The sequence below is a fragment of the Engraulis encrasicolus genome, chromosome 10 (assembly GCF_034702125.1).
Source record: "Engraulis encrasicolus isolate BLACKSEA-1 chromosome 10, IST_EnEncr_1.0, whole genome shotgun sequence".
NCBI classification, from domain to species: domain Eukaryota; kingdom Metazoa; phylum Chordata; class Actinopteri; order Clupeiformes; family Engraulidae; genus Engraulis; species Engraulis encrasicolus.
Window position 1 is genome coordinate 2,806,522 of NC_085866.1, and position 17,500 is coordinate 2,824,021.

Genomic DNA, 17,500 nt, shown 5'->3' on the forward strand with positions numbered 1-17,500 from the left:
GCACATCTGATGTTGTGGCATTCAGAACGCCATAGTCCCACGTCTCTCACAGACACACACACAAAAAAACAGACAAAAACAGACAAAAACAGACAAAAACAGACAAAAACAGTGATTCACCTTATTGTGGATCCTCACTTTATTGTTTCTTCTTTTCTTTTTTTTCTCCAAATAAGCGACAGGCCAAGAGTAGAGTGCCCTGTTAGCACAACGCTGAAAGAGTAGGATCAACAAGCTGTTAAATATGACTCTAGTCTAGAAGTGTTAAAATAACACTGTGGAAGTTTCTGGACTGCCAGCCCCCGACCCACCCCACCCCATCTCTCACAGTCACACACACACAGTACACACACACACTAAACTAAACAGGCATAAAACAGCACTTCACCTATGGTATGGTAGATGGCCACACCATTTCTTTTTCTTCAAATAAGCGACATGCCAAGAAAAAAAGCACTAAAGCACTAAAAGTTGATTTTGGCTTCGTTTCTGCAACACAAACACGATTGTCTGGGTTTTGGGTTTTTTTTCCTTTTCTACCTTGATGTCGGTGGGAACACTTCACCTCGGCCCCTCTTCTCCGTTAATGGGTAGATGATTTACTGTTGCCCGCACAAGAGGAGCGAGAGAGCGAGAGAGAGGAGGGGGGGGGGTAGAGAGAGAGGAGAGAGGACCAGGAGAGAGAGAGGGAGGGGAGGAGAGAGAGAGAAAGAGAGAGGGAGAGAGGGCAAGAGAGAGAGAGCAAAGGACAAGGAGAGAGAGTGAAGGAGAGAAAGTGACAGAGTTCGAGAAAAGGTTGGAGAGTGAGAAGTAGACAGAAAATGAGAGAAAGGGAAAGAGTGAGGAAGACATGCAGAGAGACAAAGTGGGAAAGAGAGATGAGGATAGAGGAGAGAGAGAGAGGCAGAGGAAAAGGTTGGAGAGTGAGAAGTGGACAGAAAATGAGAGAAAGGGAAAGAGTGAGGAAGACATGCAGAGAGACAAAGCGGGAAAGAGAGAAGAGGAGAGGAGAGTGAGAGAGATATGAGGAGAGTGAGAGAGAGAGATGAGGAGAGTGAGAGAGAGTGGGAGGAGAGGAGAAGAGAGATGAGGAGAGTGGTGCCACTGCAGTGCTGAATGATGTCAACCGCTGCTGAGAGGGGGCAAGAGGCAGAGACAGCACTCTCTCTATCCCTCCCTCTGTCTCATCCATCTCTCTCTCCCTCTCTCTTTCTACCACTCTCTCTCATCTCTCTCTTTCTCTCTCGCTCTCCCCCCCCCTCTCTCTCTCTCTCTCTCTCTCTCTCTCTTTCTCCCTCTCCCCCCCCTCCCTCTCTCTCTCTCTCTCTCTCTCTCTCTCTCTCTCTCTCTCTCTCTCTCCTTCTCTCTCTCCTTCTCTCTCTCTCTCTGTCTGTCTCTGCTGAGAAGGGGTAAGCAGCAAAGCCACAGCACTCCCCCCCCTCTCTCTGCCTCTCTCTCTCTCTGAACCCCCCTCTCTCTCTCTCTCTGCCTCTCTCCCCCCTCTCTCTTTGTCTCTCTCTGCCTCTCCCCCCCTCCCTCTCCCTCTCTCTCTATCTCTCCCTCTCTCCCTCCCCCTCTCTCTCTGTTTCTCTCTCTCTCTCCCTCTCTCTCTCTCATCCATTTCTCTCCCTCCCTCTCTCTCTCTTTCTCTCTCTCTCTCCCTCCCGCTGCTGAGAGGGGCTAAGCAGCAGAGCCACAGCACTTGCCTCCAATTGTCTGAACCATCAACTCTATTTTTTTCAGTCAACAAACACAAAGTGAGGCCAAATCGCTTCAGTTCTAAGGACTTGTGAAAGTGTGGCCGGCCGCCACAGCGTTTGAAGATGCTTTAAAGCACACAACACTAATGCACTGTTTTCCCAACCCCAAAAATAAAGCTTTTAAAAAATGTTTCATCGGGTTTCATCAGTCTATCAGTTTGTGCCAAGGTCAAAGCCACCTCTGACATCGCATCAGTGCCCTCCTCCACTACGGGTTATGGCCACATTTTTGGAGTGGAGCGTCTACCTCTCTCTTCTCTATTCTGCGTCTAACCTATAGGTTGACCCAAGATGAAAATAGCTTTTAGTAATGATGATGGCATGATTGCAGGGCAGAGGTTCAGCTATAAATGTGACAACCTTCTCAATTCATGGCACTGGCCTGATGACTGAAGCTGTCAGTTGAGGGGAAATCTTGCGTATATTTGAATTCATTACATTTTTTTGCCTCTTGTAGTCATGTCATTGCACATGTCATTTGGTATGTGAAGCATTGACCTGCCTATATGCTGGGTACGGCAGAGGGTGAAAATGGGTTTTTCTCAAAGTGAAATGTCCTAGCCTTGTTAGGACGAGTAAGGCCCATTTCCGCCCGGTGTATTCAATTATTAATTGCACTCAGAACTAGTGATTGGATACGCTTTGGTCCGTGAAATCGATGAAAAAATGCTTGTTACTCGTCTTAGAAACACTAGGACACCTCACATTGCGAAATACCCGGTGTTGGATACTCTTTGGTGAAATCCATGAAAAATGGGCTAGGACACTTAGCATTGAGAAATGGCCACGGTCTCGACTGAGACTGACATCTTCCTGTTTCCTCCTTCTTTATTCAGGACGGAGTCTGTTGCTGAGAAGATGCTCACCAACTGGTTCACCTTTCTGCTCTACAAGTTTCTGAAGGTAAGCTGGAAGCTAAAGCTGCAAGCTAAAGGGTGCAGAGCAGTGCAGGCCGCCGCCACTGCAAATCACAGCAGCCATAAAAGTGGCGGCCGTCTTACCTCATCAGTCCCTCTCCTTTTATCCAATACCTCACGCTCTCTCTCTTTCTCTCTCTCTCTCTCTCTCTCTCTCTCTCTCTCTCTCTCTCTCTCTCTCTCTCTCTCTCTCTCTCTCTCTCTCTCTCCCTATTATCTATCCCTCTGTATTTATTTCTCAACCCCCCCTCTCTCTCTCTCACTCATCTTTCTCTGCCTGCCTCTCTCTCTCTCTCTCTCTCTCTCTCTCTCTCTCTCTCTCTCTCTCTCTCTCTCATCTTTCTCTGCCTGCCTCTCTCTCTCTCTCTCTCTCTCTCTCTCTCTCTCTCTCTCTCTCTCTCCCTAATATATCTCCCTCACTATATATATTTCTCACTCCTCTCTCTCTCTCTCTCTCTCTCTCTCTCTCTCTCTCCCTCTCTCTCTGTCTCTCTCTCTCCCTCTCTCCCTCTTCTCTCCCTCCTTCCCCATTCATCTGCATGTGTGCTGTGCTGGAGGTTTTCATCAGTCCAATCATGCCAAGAGGTCGCACTGCACACTACAGTAGTGAGGAGGAAACAATTTTAATCAATAGGAGAAGCGAGCGAGCGGCGAGCGAGAATGACTTCCAATTTGCAGTATTTACCCGTCAGAAAACGATGGCAGGAGGGAAGGAAGGTGTCTGGCGGTCAGAGGATTAACACAAATTTGAGGGCCCAAGAACAGTAAACACGGCCGCCCGCGGACAGCTTTGGCTGGGCCCAGGACAAAGTCATCTGAATGGACCCCCCCCCCACCCAACACATACAATGTAATGAGAACCCAGTTCTGGGGCCCCCTCTGTGCCCCTCTAGGCCTGGGACAACTGTCCCCTTTGTCTCCCCCTGTCGGCTTCCCTGACAGTAAACACCCGTCTCCTTTCGGCCCCCTTGATGCACCCCCCACCCCTCCCCACGCTACGCTCCCCCACTCAACGGACTGCTCGACGATGTAGCCAGCGGACAAAAAGCCATTTCGCATTCATTCACGCATACGCTTACCACGCATAGCAGATAGCCTCGGCTCCAGCTCCGACTCATGCGCCTTTTCCGTCCATCGCAGACATTTAAGTATGTGTATGCGATAAAAGCGTGTTTTTGAAGTCATCTTCAAAGCTCCTTGAAATGATGCATTTTAAATGAGGGTCTTTGGGCTCCGGAGCCCTCGTGGGTCTCGTATGTTGTCGGCAATCTTGAAATGAAGCTGTCAGTGCTCGTGGGCGTACGGCTGAAGATCGCGAGCCTTGGAATCTAATGCATCCCCTTCTCGCTCTCTCTCTTTTTTTCTCTCTCTCTTTCTCTCTCTCTCTTTGATGGTAGCATTAGCAGTCCAGTCAGTTGGCTTGAACATCCAAGCCATGTGCTAGAGCCTCTTCGGCAATTGTAATATTCATATCGGGTTCCTGTTTTTTCTCTAATAAAGATCTTACGGTGAGGGGAGCTGTCGTGGCTTCTTTTCAACATGTGTTGGCAGGCCACGTTTTCCTCTAATGTTTCGACCTGCCTCCCGTTCCCCATCCTCCTCAGAACCCCCCACTGAGACACACACATACACACACACACACGCACACACACTCATATAAACACGCGCGCATGCACACACGCACACATACTCACATGAATATGCACACACACACACGCACACATACACATACACACACACACATACACACACACACACACACATGCACACACACACACATGCGCACACACACACACACCTGCCCCCCACCCTATAAAGAACCCCCCTGAGACAAGCGTGCAAACACACAGGCACGCACCCATGCACACTCACATAAACACACACATTCACACACACACACACACACACACACACACACACACACACACACACACACACACACACACACACACACACACACACACACACACACACACACACACACACACACACACACACACACACACACACACACACACACACAAAGAGATGCCCACGACGTACACACATTTAATATGCTAATAATGTGTTAGCCACAAGTGCTCTCACATCCATGCACAGCGTGCACTCAGAGTGACACATTCACATGCACAGTCGCTCACACACACAGGCACATGAAAGTTTGCATCGTTAGGGGGTGAGTCCATCGACTCCCTTTTTTATTACGTCTAAAAAATGCTAATTGAATGTGTTCCCTCTGCTCTAGTTCTTTCTATGTCAGTGGTGAATTTCCCCAAATGCCCCACGTGGGCAGGCAGCTTGGATTGGTCACACCAGTCAAATTGGTTGGACACACACCAGCACACATGCAAATATGATTGCAGGCATTCATTCACGGACACACACACACACACACCGTCAACACAAATGCGTACACACACACACACACACACCTGCACATGCACACACACACACACACACCGCCAACACATGCGCGCATGCACAAACACACGCACACGCACGCACACACACACACACACACACACACACACACACACACACACACACACACACACACACACACACACACACACACACACACACACACACACGCGCACACACACACACACACACACACACATTACAACACATGAATTTACCTCTTTCCATGTTGCCTTGCGTTTAGTCTCTGCCTTATCAAGAGCAATAGGACCAGTTAGTCTGCCAGACGAAGGCAGAGAGAGAGAGAGAGAGAGAGAGAGGTTTAGCCCTCCTTTATTCAGAGAGGGAGCGAGGGAGACAGAAAGAGAGAGAGAGATGTTTAACACTTCTTTATTAAGAGAGAGGGGTATGGAGGGAGGGAGGAAGGGAGAGAGGGAGGGGTGGAAATGAAATGAGGGCTAATTTCCCTGACAGGCGCTCGGCACCCAAGGTCTTCTCCAGGAGTGATGTAGGCACCTTCATCGCTGGTTAGCAGCTGCTTGGCTAATTAGCGCAGATGCTAACGAGACTGTGGGTGCATCCCAATATGTGACCTTGCCTCCTCCACTTGCCTCCTCCACTTGCTTCTCGTCATGATGACATCACTGACAACAGCATTATATTTCAATATCTTGCAAAAGCTCAATTGTAAAGTCTTTTTCTCATTTGCAATTGGAATGGTGAATGAAAAACAGTCCCTCAAAAGTTGTTGTGGCGAGGCTGACAGCTGGGAAACTTTATAGTTTTCTCCACAGAGGAGGGGCCAGGAGGCGGGACGAGGAGACAAGCACAAGTGGAGGAGGCAAGGACACATATTGGGATGCACCCACTGACAGCATATGGCATCGAAGGGAGTGCACGAGGAGGAGGAGCAGGAGAGGAGGAGGAGATGGAGAGTAGTGGAGGAGGAGGAGGAGGAGGAGATGGAGAGTAGTGGAGGAGGAGGAGGAGATGGGGAGAAGTGGAGATTGGGGTGGAGGAGGAGGAGGAGGAGATGGGGAGGCCTTCACATGTGGGTGTCACAGGAATGTCTTACCACATTCCTACACACTCATAGACACACACACACACACACACACACCAACACCACTCACCACCACACACGCATATGTGTGCGCACGCACACACACACACACATACTCATGGACACACGTTACCACATTCACACACAATCTCATGGACTCACAGACAGACAGACAAACAGACAGAAACACACACACACACACACACACACACACACACACACACACACACACACACACACACACACACACACACACACACACACACACACACACACACACACACACACACACACACACACACACACACACATTCTAGCACACACACACACAACCTCCACCAGATGTCAGTGTCCTTGCTACTCACAGAATGTGCCCTTACACAAATTACCAGAGGAGATATCACTTATGTGTGACGGGGAGACACACGCATGTCACCATGACTATACTGTAATATAATATCTTTATGACTTCCAAAAGTTTGCCACGTCCGATTTTTACTGTAAGGTCTTTGTTAGACTTTGAAGGTCTAACACAAAGTGGGCTAATTTAATTTTCAGTTGTCTGAGTTGTCATAGACCCCACACTACACGACGGCTATGACAGCCAGAAGCAAAACATGAAATATCAACCCATCAATAGATACAGGGCAATGTCACTGTTTAAAGTGCCACATCAGCAAGTCTGTGGTCTCAAAACACCTTCACAAAGATGATACTGATGTCAAAACTACATGTAGTAGAGAACAGAAAATATATAAAAAGATTAGGTATAAAATATAGCAATATTAATATATAGTCAGAGTGGGATTTGTCGGGGAAAAAAACAGAAGGGGGTGTAAAATCCAGATTTTAACTCAATGGAATAGCTTTCATCAAGAGAATAACATCTTGAAGAAGTAGGGATATCAAAGCCAGAAGCGGTTTAAGATCAACAACACATTAACATATAAAGTATACTGTGTATTTATTAGGCTTGGTTACACATTACTACAAATCCAGCTTAAGTGCAGCCCCCCCTGTTGTCTCCCCGGTGTACTGCAATATAGACAGACTCTCACCTGATCCTAAATTGGAGCCCTGCGCACCAACCGTGTGCCTGGTGAATTGTTTGTTATTAGCATACAGTAGCCAGACACCCCCTTCTACCCCCCCCCTATCACCTGATCCAGACAACCCCCCTTCTCCCTTCCCCCTCTCACCTGATCCAGACACCCCCCCTCCCCTCCCCCTGTCTCCTGATCCCAAATTGGCGCTCTGCGCACCAGCCGTGTGCCTGGTGAATTGTTTGTTATTAGCATACAGTGGACTAGCCAGACACCCCCCTCTACCCCCCCCTCTCTCCTCCTCCTCTCACCCTCCCCCCACCTGATCCTAAATTGGACCCTCCCCCCCACCTGATCCAGACACCCCCCCTCCCTTCCCCCTATCACCTGATCCTAAATTGCCGCTCTGCGCACCAGCCGTGTGCCTGGTGAATTGTTTGCTATTAGCATAGCCAGACATCCCCCCCCCTCCCCCCACACACACACCCCTCTCCCCTCTCTCTCCATCCCCAGACGCTACTATAGACGGGGCTGGTGCTCTGCCAAAATGCTAATACCCTGGGCCTGGCACGTGCCCAAGGAAACGAGGCAAGCCAGTTGTAGTACTGTAGGCTGCTGCTACTACTCTGTGTTAAGCCATTCAAGAGATTTTGCATGCATGTGAAATCGTGCAAGGAGTTTGTTTTTAGTCTTAATAGGGATCAATGGAGCAGTAGGATACTGTGCTGCTGGTGTGTAATGCTACTATAAATTAATTCTCAAAAAAGATTGTTAATTAAAATTGTACAACCAATATGTGGGGGGTGGGGGGGACTGTGACTGCTGAGACGAAGACGGATGCAATGCTGTGTATGGATGGATGGATGGATGGATGGATGGATGGAGAGGGGTGGGAGAAAGAAAAGCAGAGGAATAGACAAACTGTGAGAGAGACAGAGACAGACAAAGAGACAAACGGGGAGAGAGAGAGAGACAGAGCGATAAATAGATAGTCTGTTGTCAACAACAATCTATGGCTCTGTCAGGCTTTGCTTTGTTGTCTTCTATCCTCACCTGCCTCATCTTGTGTCCTCTCTCTATCCCTCTCTCCATCTCTCTCTCTATCCCTCGCTCCGCTCTGGTGTTTTTCTAGGGCTGAGTACTTTTTAAGCACTTCCTCTTCCTCCCAATCGTTAACGTCCTGTTTTCTGGCGCTCTCCATCAAGCCGCCAAGACGCACGGCTGGACTAGAACAAACAAAAATAAACCAGGCCGGGCATTTTCCAGCCAAGACCAGTCCGCCAGGCATGGAGAGAGAAAAGGAAGCATGTGGCAACATTTACAATCATCTATTACGAGCAATTTCGACCACAACAGCCAAAATGAATATTTCAATCTGACTCGGAGAGGTCAGCTGTAACTACATTGAGAATAGGACCAGGCCAAAATCATCAGCAGTCCACCGGGTAAATGCCTTGTGTGCCTTATGGCCAATCCAGCCCTGAGCCTACGCCACCACCAAAGCAAAGTGTTCTTTAGTTCCCCCACTGCTTTCCTGCCTCATCTCGGCTGTTTGTCTCCCCAAGTGTATTTCTTCTCTTCTCTTCTCTTCTCTTCTCTTCTCTTCTCTTCTCTTCTCTTCTCTTCTCTTCTCTTCTCTTCTCTTCTCTTCTCCTCTTTCCTTCTCTTCTCTTCTCTTCTCTTCTCTTCTCTTCTCTTCTCTTCTCTTCTCTTCTCTTCTCTTCTCTTCTCTTCTCTTCTCTTCTCTTCTCCTCTCTCCTCTTCTCTTCTCTTCTCTTCTCTCCTCTTCTCTCCTCTTCTCTCCTCTTCCCCTCTCTTCTCTGCTGTGTGTGTGGAAGGGTAATGGCTCTATTGATTGGCAAGCTCTTGTGATTATTTGAGAGCTAGTGGACATCAAATGGAGTGATAGGAGGGGAGGGGAGGGGAAGGGAGGCGTTGGTGTCAAGCTGTGAATAAAAGCAGAGGGGGCTTGTGGTTGGTGGCGGGGCGGGGGAGGAGGCTTTCAGGTGGCAAGCCTCTCCATTTTAGCTGTAGTGGAGAGGCACGTCGTCACTGCTGGACTGGCCATAATGCATACAGAGCATTTGCCCGGTGGCCTGTTGATGATTTTGGCCCAGTTGTCTTACTAATAGTGGTCAGTTACTACAAGCTTCTCCGAAACAGTTGACTGTTCCAATGAGCCCAATTAGTTCTGGAATGCTGTGAGGGGGTTACACTGTATAATAATGGCCCATCAAACCACCCTTGCACAGTATTTCAGTGTTCCGACAGCAGCGTTGCGTCCATTTATACAAATTACAGTGGCGGCGGCCAGGACTCGTTTGGCAATGCCCGCCCTGACTTTTTGCTCCAGCCCAGCCCTGCACGTCCTTGTTGTCAGTGTATCATGCAGTCTGAGCTTTACATAGATCAGTGGTTCCCAACCTTTTTCTTCAGGGACCCATGTTTTTACTATTGTAAGCTTTGGTGACCCAATCAAGCCCACAAGAGAGGGAGTCACATGATGCCCGCTGTTTCCAGCAAAAACTTGTCAATTCGTCTTTGGTCAAATAGAATAAATGTTTAACGTAGCCCTTAGGGCCTACATTTTGTTGCTTCTATATTAGTTAAATGCCTTGTCATTTATTCAACATGGGTTATATATGGTATTTAAAATGAAACCCCTTAAAATCAAGAGGGCTCCGTGACCCACTGTGGATCATTGGCGACCCATAGGTTGGGTCCCGAGCCATAGGTTGGGAACCACTGACATCGATACAAGATGGTCATTATTGCCCTTTTGGTTCTGAATCTCTGACATACGTCTTCGAGAAACAAATGTACAAGTAAAAGGTTATTGTGTTAAATTGGAAAGTAGAAAAATGTATGTATTCATGTCCCTCCCCCCAGGCCCGTTGCGTTAAGGTACGCAATGTAGGCAGTTGCCTAGGGCCCCCGAGTAGGTGGGCCCCCAAGGACGACAGGCTATGGACCCAACAGCAACGACGATTTGAAATAGCTTTATAATAAGGCAATGCCATCTTTATGAAGGGCTCTGCTGCGAGGGAAGCAACAGCGCCTCCCTAATGCCCCCTGCTCGAGGGGGCCCCCCTTCCAATAGGTTTGCATCAGCGACAGCGACGTGAAAATGTCAATTACCAAAAGGTGCAACGACAAATGTAGTCAAAGTACCCCTATCTCGAGGGGGCCCCCCTTCCAATTTGTTCAACCGTCAAATCCAGCGCAAATACAAACTGAAGATGAAGCTACATAATCTCTCACTGGATGTTGCGCAGACGCCAGTTTATATTACATTTTTGGCTCAAGACAGTTGCTTTTAAAATAAAAGTTAATCTTGAAGGCGACATATTAGGCTACTCTCTGTACTGCAACCACTGTCCCAGGCCAGATGACATCACATCGCACAGACAGCGAGATGCTTCATTTAGGCGACAGTGTTATGTTTTCAAAAACATCCGTGAAGGATTATCCATGTGCTGTAACAAGCACTGGGCAAACGTCGATTGTTCCATAACGCATCCTTTTTCAACACGGAACTGTTTTGAATGTGGACAAACGCAAGAAGAAACGAATGAACAATGTGCATATGCATATGACCAATATTTCGGATAACACGAGTTACACAAGTGCGCTGGGATAGCTAGCCTACATTGTAGCCCACTTTCTTGCTATTATATGGATTACACATTGGAATTTGGGACCATGATTCTGGAAACTTGTGGATTACAGTGAGAGGTTGGGATACATTCTGTGGTCAAGACAACTCAAGGTAAGGGCAGCGGGGTATTGGTCCCCTATAATTGACACAGCTGTCAACCACGGAGTAACGTAGGTGGTTGTTCAGTGATCCTGGGTCGCTACAGAGTAGCCTATTTGTGTGTGCTGCGGTATTACTAACAACTTTGGATTGTATTTTCAAATGCGTGGTGGATGCAATACGAAAAAAAATCTCGTCGGGGAGAATTCTTGCTACCAATATCACATCCCCCCAAACCCCCCACTGTGCCTGCTCATTCGTTTTTCAGCCTTGAGTTTCTGGACTAGGCCTATTGTTTTATGAGTCAATAGTTGGTTTTGCACAAATGGAGCACCCTTGGTTAGATTTTAAAAGTGGTTGGAAAGATTAGACCTTTCTTTATTTGTGATTGGCAATGCAGATCATGATTTTCGTGCTAGGGTCAAAAAATCTGATTGGGCCATATAGGCATACTCTCATGTGAGACAGGCCAGGTTAAACTGAACATTCAATTAGCCTACTTCATGAGCGGAGCCTACTGAATGGAATGGGCTATATTTGCCCAGGTCTTTCTTCATAAAGTTTCATAAAATGAACTGTAGGGACTAGTTATCATACTAGATTGCATTTCCTCACAGGAAATGCTGGTGTATGCTTGCTCTTTATGCATTCATTGCCCTTCATGCATGTGTTGCCCTGCCACAACACTGTCTATAAGGTGACTTCTTGTTTGTTCCATTAGATTTCTATGGTTTCTGTGACATTGTGTTGTAATGGTAGGCTATGTGACAATGACTGAAGTGCCATCCAAAAATTGTCTGGCCCCTCCGAAACCCGAAACAGAAGTTCTGGCGCCGTGGCTACCCTGTCAGGTGCCCCCCCCCCCTACAAAAAAAAAAACCTAGGGCCCCGACAACCCCTTTGCCTAGGGCCCCCAAAGTCCTAGAAACGGGCCTGCCTCCCCCTGATCGTTTGGTGTGGGTTTTTTTATGAACGTCAATGAATATTACTACTAAATTGAGAAATACATGATCTGTTCTATTTTTAACATTACGCTAATTGATGCTAATCTCTCTTTCACCGTTGCTCTATTCCCCCCCTCCCCTCTCTGTCTCTCTTTTCTTTGTCTTTGTCTTTGTATCGGTCTCTATCTCTTTCCCTCTCTCTCTGTCACCATTCTCTCTCTCTCTCTCTCTCTCTCTCTCTCTCTCTCTCTCTCTCTCTCTCTCTCTCTCTCTCTCTCTCTCTCTCTCTCTCTCACACACACACTCTCTTTCTCTCTCTCCCTCACTCACTCTTCCTCCCTCCCCCCTCTTTATCATCCTCCTCTGTCTCCCTCTCTCTCTCTCTCTCTCTCTCTCTCTCTCTCTCTCTCTCTCTCTCTCTCTCTCTCTCTGTTCTCTCTCTCTCTCTCTCTCTCTCTCTCTCTCTCTCTCTCTCTCTCACACACACTCTTTCTCCCTCCCCCCTCTTTCTCCCCTCCTCTTTCTCCCTCTCTCTCTCTGTCTCCCTCTCTGTCTCTCTCTCTGTCTCCTTCCCCTCCCTCCCTCTCTCTCCTTCTCCCTCTTTCCCCCTCTCTCACCCCCCCTCTCTCTCCCCCCCTCTCCCTCCCCTCCACCCCCCTCTCTCCCTCTTTCTCCCTCCCCCCCCCCCCCCCCCCCCTCTCCCTCCTTCTCCCTCTCCCCCCCCTCTCTCCCTCCATCAGGAGTGTGCGGGGGAGCCTCTGTTCATGCTGTACTGTGCCATGAAGCAGCAGATGGAGAAGGGCCCCATCGACGCCATCACGGGCGAGGCGCGCTACTCCCTGAGCGAGGACAAGCTCATCCGGCAGCAGATCGACTACAAGACCCTGGTCAGCTCCGTCGCCACACACTAGCAAGCGTATACACACACACGCACACGCATGCACACACGTACGCACGCACGCACGCACGCACGCACACACGCACACTCAGCTCTGTCGCCACACACCATGCACTAAGCACACTATGCACATACAGTACACACTGAGTCAGTTACGAGCGCACATGTATGCATGCACACACACACACACACACACACACACACACACACACACACACACACACACACACACACACACACACACACACACACACACACACACACACACACACACACACACACACACACACACACACACACACACAGGCAGACAGACAGACACACACACACACAAACACACTCAGTTGTGTCACCATACACACACACACTATCTGTAGCATCTCTCAGCTTCTTGCTATCTATTTATCTCACTCTCTCTCGCCATCCCTCTCTCTCTCCACCACCCCTCCCTCTCTCCCTGTCTTTCTCTCTCACTCTCTCTCCATCCCTCTCTCTCTCTCTCTCTCTCCATCCCTCTCTCTCTCTCTCTCTCTCTCTCTCTCTCTCTCTCTCTCTCTCTCTCTCTCTCTCTCTCTCTCTCTCTCTCTCTCTCTCTCTCCTCTCTCTCTCTCTTCTCTCTCTCTCTCTCTCTCTCTCTCTCTCTCTCTCTCTCTCTCTCTCTCTCTTTCACCCTGATCAGTTCTGTTGCCACACACTGGCAAACAACACGTGAACCCAGACACCCACAGAACAGCCTGTGCAGCCTGAGTAAATGTCCAATAATGAAGCCTCTCCCAGTAGAGCTCCACTTGATTTATTTAGACAGGCTTTAATATTAGGCCTCTGTGCATAGTGGCTCGTTGTAATAGTAGCCGTGCTCTCCACTTTTCTCCAAAGTAGTAGTGAGCTTAAAGGGGTATGCCACTATTTTGGGGCTTAATACAGTTAAAATCGCTGGCTGGGGTTTATAAAGGTGGTTAAGTGTCTTATTTTTCATGTTAAGCGTTGTCTTGCTTTCAGACAAGTTAAAAGAGGGAATATGTCGCTAAGCTAGTGAAAGTCAATGGATCCGTGTAGCATTGTAGCATGATACACAGATCCATTGACTTTCACTAGCTTAGCGACCTGCTCCCTCTTTTAACTTGTCTTAAAGCAAGACAACTAAACGGCTTACATGAAAAATAAGACACTTTACCACCTTTATAAACCCTGGCCAACGATTTTAACTGTATTAAGCCCCAAAATAGTGGCATACCCCTTTAAGTAAGGCATGCAACATTCCCCAAGGCCATTTCTGCAAAAAAGTTCATCCAAGTCCAGTCCACGCATTCAATTCAAATGCCAGGAAGGACTCTTACTGTAACTGAATTTTAAAACAAACTTTTCTTTACTTTTCTTTTCTTTCTGTGCACTTTGCAGACTCTCCATTGTGTGAACCCGGAGAACGAGAGCGCTCCCGAGGTGATGGTGAAGTGTCTGAATTGTGACACCATCACGCAGGTGAAAGAGAAGCTGCTGGATGCCGTCTACAAGGGAAGCCCCTATTCCCAGAGGCCCAAGGCTGGGGACATGGACCTGGGTAAGAAGGATTCTCTTTCACTCTCTCTGACTCTCTTTGTCTCTCTTTCTTTCTCTCCCTCTCTCTCTCTCTGTCTCTCTCTCTCTTTGTCTCTCTCTCTCGATCTGTGGAAAGGCTTTTCTCTCTCTCTCTCTCTCTCTCTCTCTCTCTCTCTCTCTCTCTCTTTCTCTCGTCTCTCTCTCTCTCTCTCTCTCTCTCTCTCTCTTTCTCTCGTCTCTCTCTCTCTTTCGCTTTCTCTGTCTCTCTCTCTTGCTCTCTCTCTCTCTCTCTCTCTCTCTCTCTCTCTCTTGCTTTCTCTCTCTCTCTCCCCCCCTCTCTCTAACTCACTCACTCTCTCTGTGTTTCATTTTCTTTCTCTCTCCCTCTCTCTCTCTCTGTTTCAGTTTCTTTCTCTCTTGCTCTACCTCTCTCTTCCTCTCTCCCCCTCTCTCTCCCTCTCTCTCTCTCGAACTGCCTTAGAGGACCTTGGTAAGGCTCTCTCTCTCTCTCTCTCTCTCTCTCTCTCTCTCTCTCTCTCTCTTTCTCCCTCCCTCCATCCCTCCCTCCATCTGCCTTAGAGGAAAAGTTCAGTTTGTATCAATCCATAGTTCTGTAGCTGCAGTACGTAGAAGGTCATTGCTGAAGAATGTGAACATTTTATGCAACCCAGACCGAATAATAAGCTGATCGCTAACACCTTCACACCTTCCTTGAATAAAGCACTTGGTAAATGAAAATGAAGGTTACGTACTGTACTGTCGTTTCAATGCTCCATTCAAGCAGTGTTACATGGCAGTGCCTTTAGTCCTCGTTGAATTGAATATTCTTCTTCCTTTGCATCAGATGGCCTCAAGCAACTTGGCTAAGAATTGACCATACATTGTCTGTAAAAATAAAGTACTTGAATAAATTGTTTTCAAAAGTCTCTGAATAGTTTCTGCAAAAACTCAAACTTCTTTAGAGATGCTGAAACATACTTTAAGACTGCCAGGAACATATCGTAGGCAATCTTATTAAGGCAGGTTTTCAAGGCCTGAAGAAGCTGGGAAATGTAGTGAATTTACTGCGGATATTGGAAAAGGCACGAAGAGTTATTTCGTTGTGTGGTACGTATGTGCCTTACTGTAAATACATTCAGCGTATCACTTTTACTGATTTTAAGTACCTCCAGATTTGACAACAACATACTGTATAATATCATACTTATCGGGAACGACCATAGTTACTGCGACATTCTACACCAAATTAGTAAAATAAAATTACTGCTATAAGGCAGTGTAAGGCAGTGTATAGTGAGACTGGGGCAGTATCTCTCTACAAGAAGACATTATTAAATAACACGTGTTCCGACATCAATTTGTCTCAGTCAATGCCGTTCAATGTTCACTTCAGCTACAATAACAGTCATTGCCTGGGGAGATTGCAAATATCTTATATATAGAGTACAACCACCCCACAGTTGAAATGGATGGTCAAATACTATGAGTCATACAGTCGTTTTTTAGAAAATCTATTAATAGTCAAATTATCCTGCCATGCCTTTTTAATTTCATGCCATATTTCAACCTTGCTGTGTAACGCAGTAGCAGAACCATCGCATTAAAAAAAATAGCAATGCGTGGGGGAAAAAAAAACGTGTTTATATTTAGTCAATAATTAGTTGCAACATGTAGAGCCAAGGACACTATTTTGTTTGCATGAAGGTTGTGAAAGCTTGTGGAAATTTGGGTCCTTGAAAAGTCACCGTGAAAGTTTTGATATGTTGCCAGAGCAGTGGGTGGGCACGCCGCCAACAGCGCCGCTATGACTGTGCAAATGTGTCTCATTGCAGAAGTGTGAAAGTACATGTTTTTATATCAGTCTGTGACAGAGTAATCATAGACCAGGGACATCGAGATGTTTTTCTCCCCGTTCCTTAAAAATTGCTTCAGTGCTTTTTTTTTTTCGTAAAATGTACCTCCCTCTCCTCTTCAAAAGTTTGCTTCCTGCACTTTGATCACCTCTGTCAGACACATTTTAAAGCCCAGTCAAATTAATATTCATTCAATTTATTTCTTGTACTTTTGGGGATTTCTTTGGTTCAAAAAGATGTTTTTGCACACCTCTGTAATTGGAAAGGTGCATAGGATATTATTCCAGTGGAGTTGTCCATTCCACCAACAAACTTGAATACAACGTTTCGGTCATCCGACCTTCTTCAGGTATAACAGTTTGTTGGGGGAATGGACTGTAACCAATACCCTGTACTTAAAGTGATACTGTCCCATTTTTGGAAATAAGCTAATTTTACACCTCCCCTTGAGTTAAATAATAGGGTTTTACCATTTTCCTATACTTTCAACCATTCTCTGGGTATGGCAGTGCAAATTTTACCTCCAAGCTAGCAGTTAACATTGAGTCCTATGAGACCAGCTGGCGGCTAACTGGTCTCATAGGACTCCATGTTAACTGCTAGCTTAGAGGTAAAATTTGCACTGCCATAACCAGAAAACGGTTGGAAGTACAGGAGAATGGTAAAACCCTATTATTTAACTCAAGGGGAGGTGTAAAATAAACTTATTTCCAAAAATGGGACAGTATCAGTTTAAAGTAAGTGTAAGTTGTGTTGGGTATAAAAGCGTGAGCTAAGTGTAATGTAATGTAATGTAATGTAATGTAATGTATATAATGTATGTAATGCAATGTAATGTAATGTAGTGTAATGTAATGTAATGTAGTGTATGTAATGCAATGTAATGTAATGCATGTAATGTAATGTATGTAATGCAATGTAATGTAATGTAATGTAATGTAATGTAATGTAATTGCAGAGTGGCGTCAGGGCAGGATGGCTCGCATCATTCTGCAGGACGAGGACGTGACCACCAAGATTGATAACGACTGGAAACGCTTGAACACCCTCGCCCACTATCAGGTACGGTCAAGAACTCACACTGATCATATAATCATTGATACCTTACCAGGACAGAAACAATCATTTAAGAAGCATTTACGTACAGTACAATATCTACAGCCATACATTCATTCACGTAACTCCCCTTACCTGTTATAAATATACTTGTCAGTTGTCAGTGACCTCTAAGTATCCCTCCTAAATCTCCTCACAGGTTACAGACGGATCAGCCGTCGCCCTCGTGCCAAAGCAGAACTCAGCCTACAA

General features: G+C 46.8%; 1 protein-coding gene across 1 annotated transcript in view; it reads left to right on the forward strand.

The window, feature by feature from the left end:
* The window catches only part of LOC134456401 (plexin-A1-like), an 86,477-nt gene that overhangs the window by 42,009 nt on the left and 26,968 nt on the right, over positions 1-17,500 (forward strand). The window contains exons 8-12 of the mRNA XM_063207766.1: positions 2,597-2,663; positions 12,646-12,792; positions 14,202-14,361; positions 17,151-17,254; positions 17,448-17,500. The exon at positions 17,448-17,500 is cut by the window's right edge and continues 44 nt beyond it. Of these exons, the coding sequence (XP_063063836.1) occupies positions 2,597-2,663; positions 12,646-12,792; positions 14,202-14,361; positions 17,151-17,254; positions 17,448-17,500 (531 nt within the window). The remainder of the gene's footprint in view (positions 1-2,596; positions 2,664-12,645; positions 12,793-14,201; positions 14,362-17,150; positions 17,255-17,447) is intronic.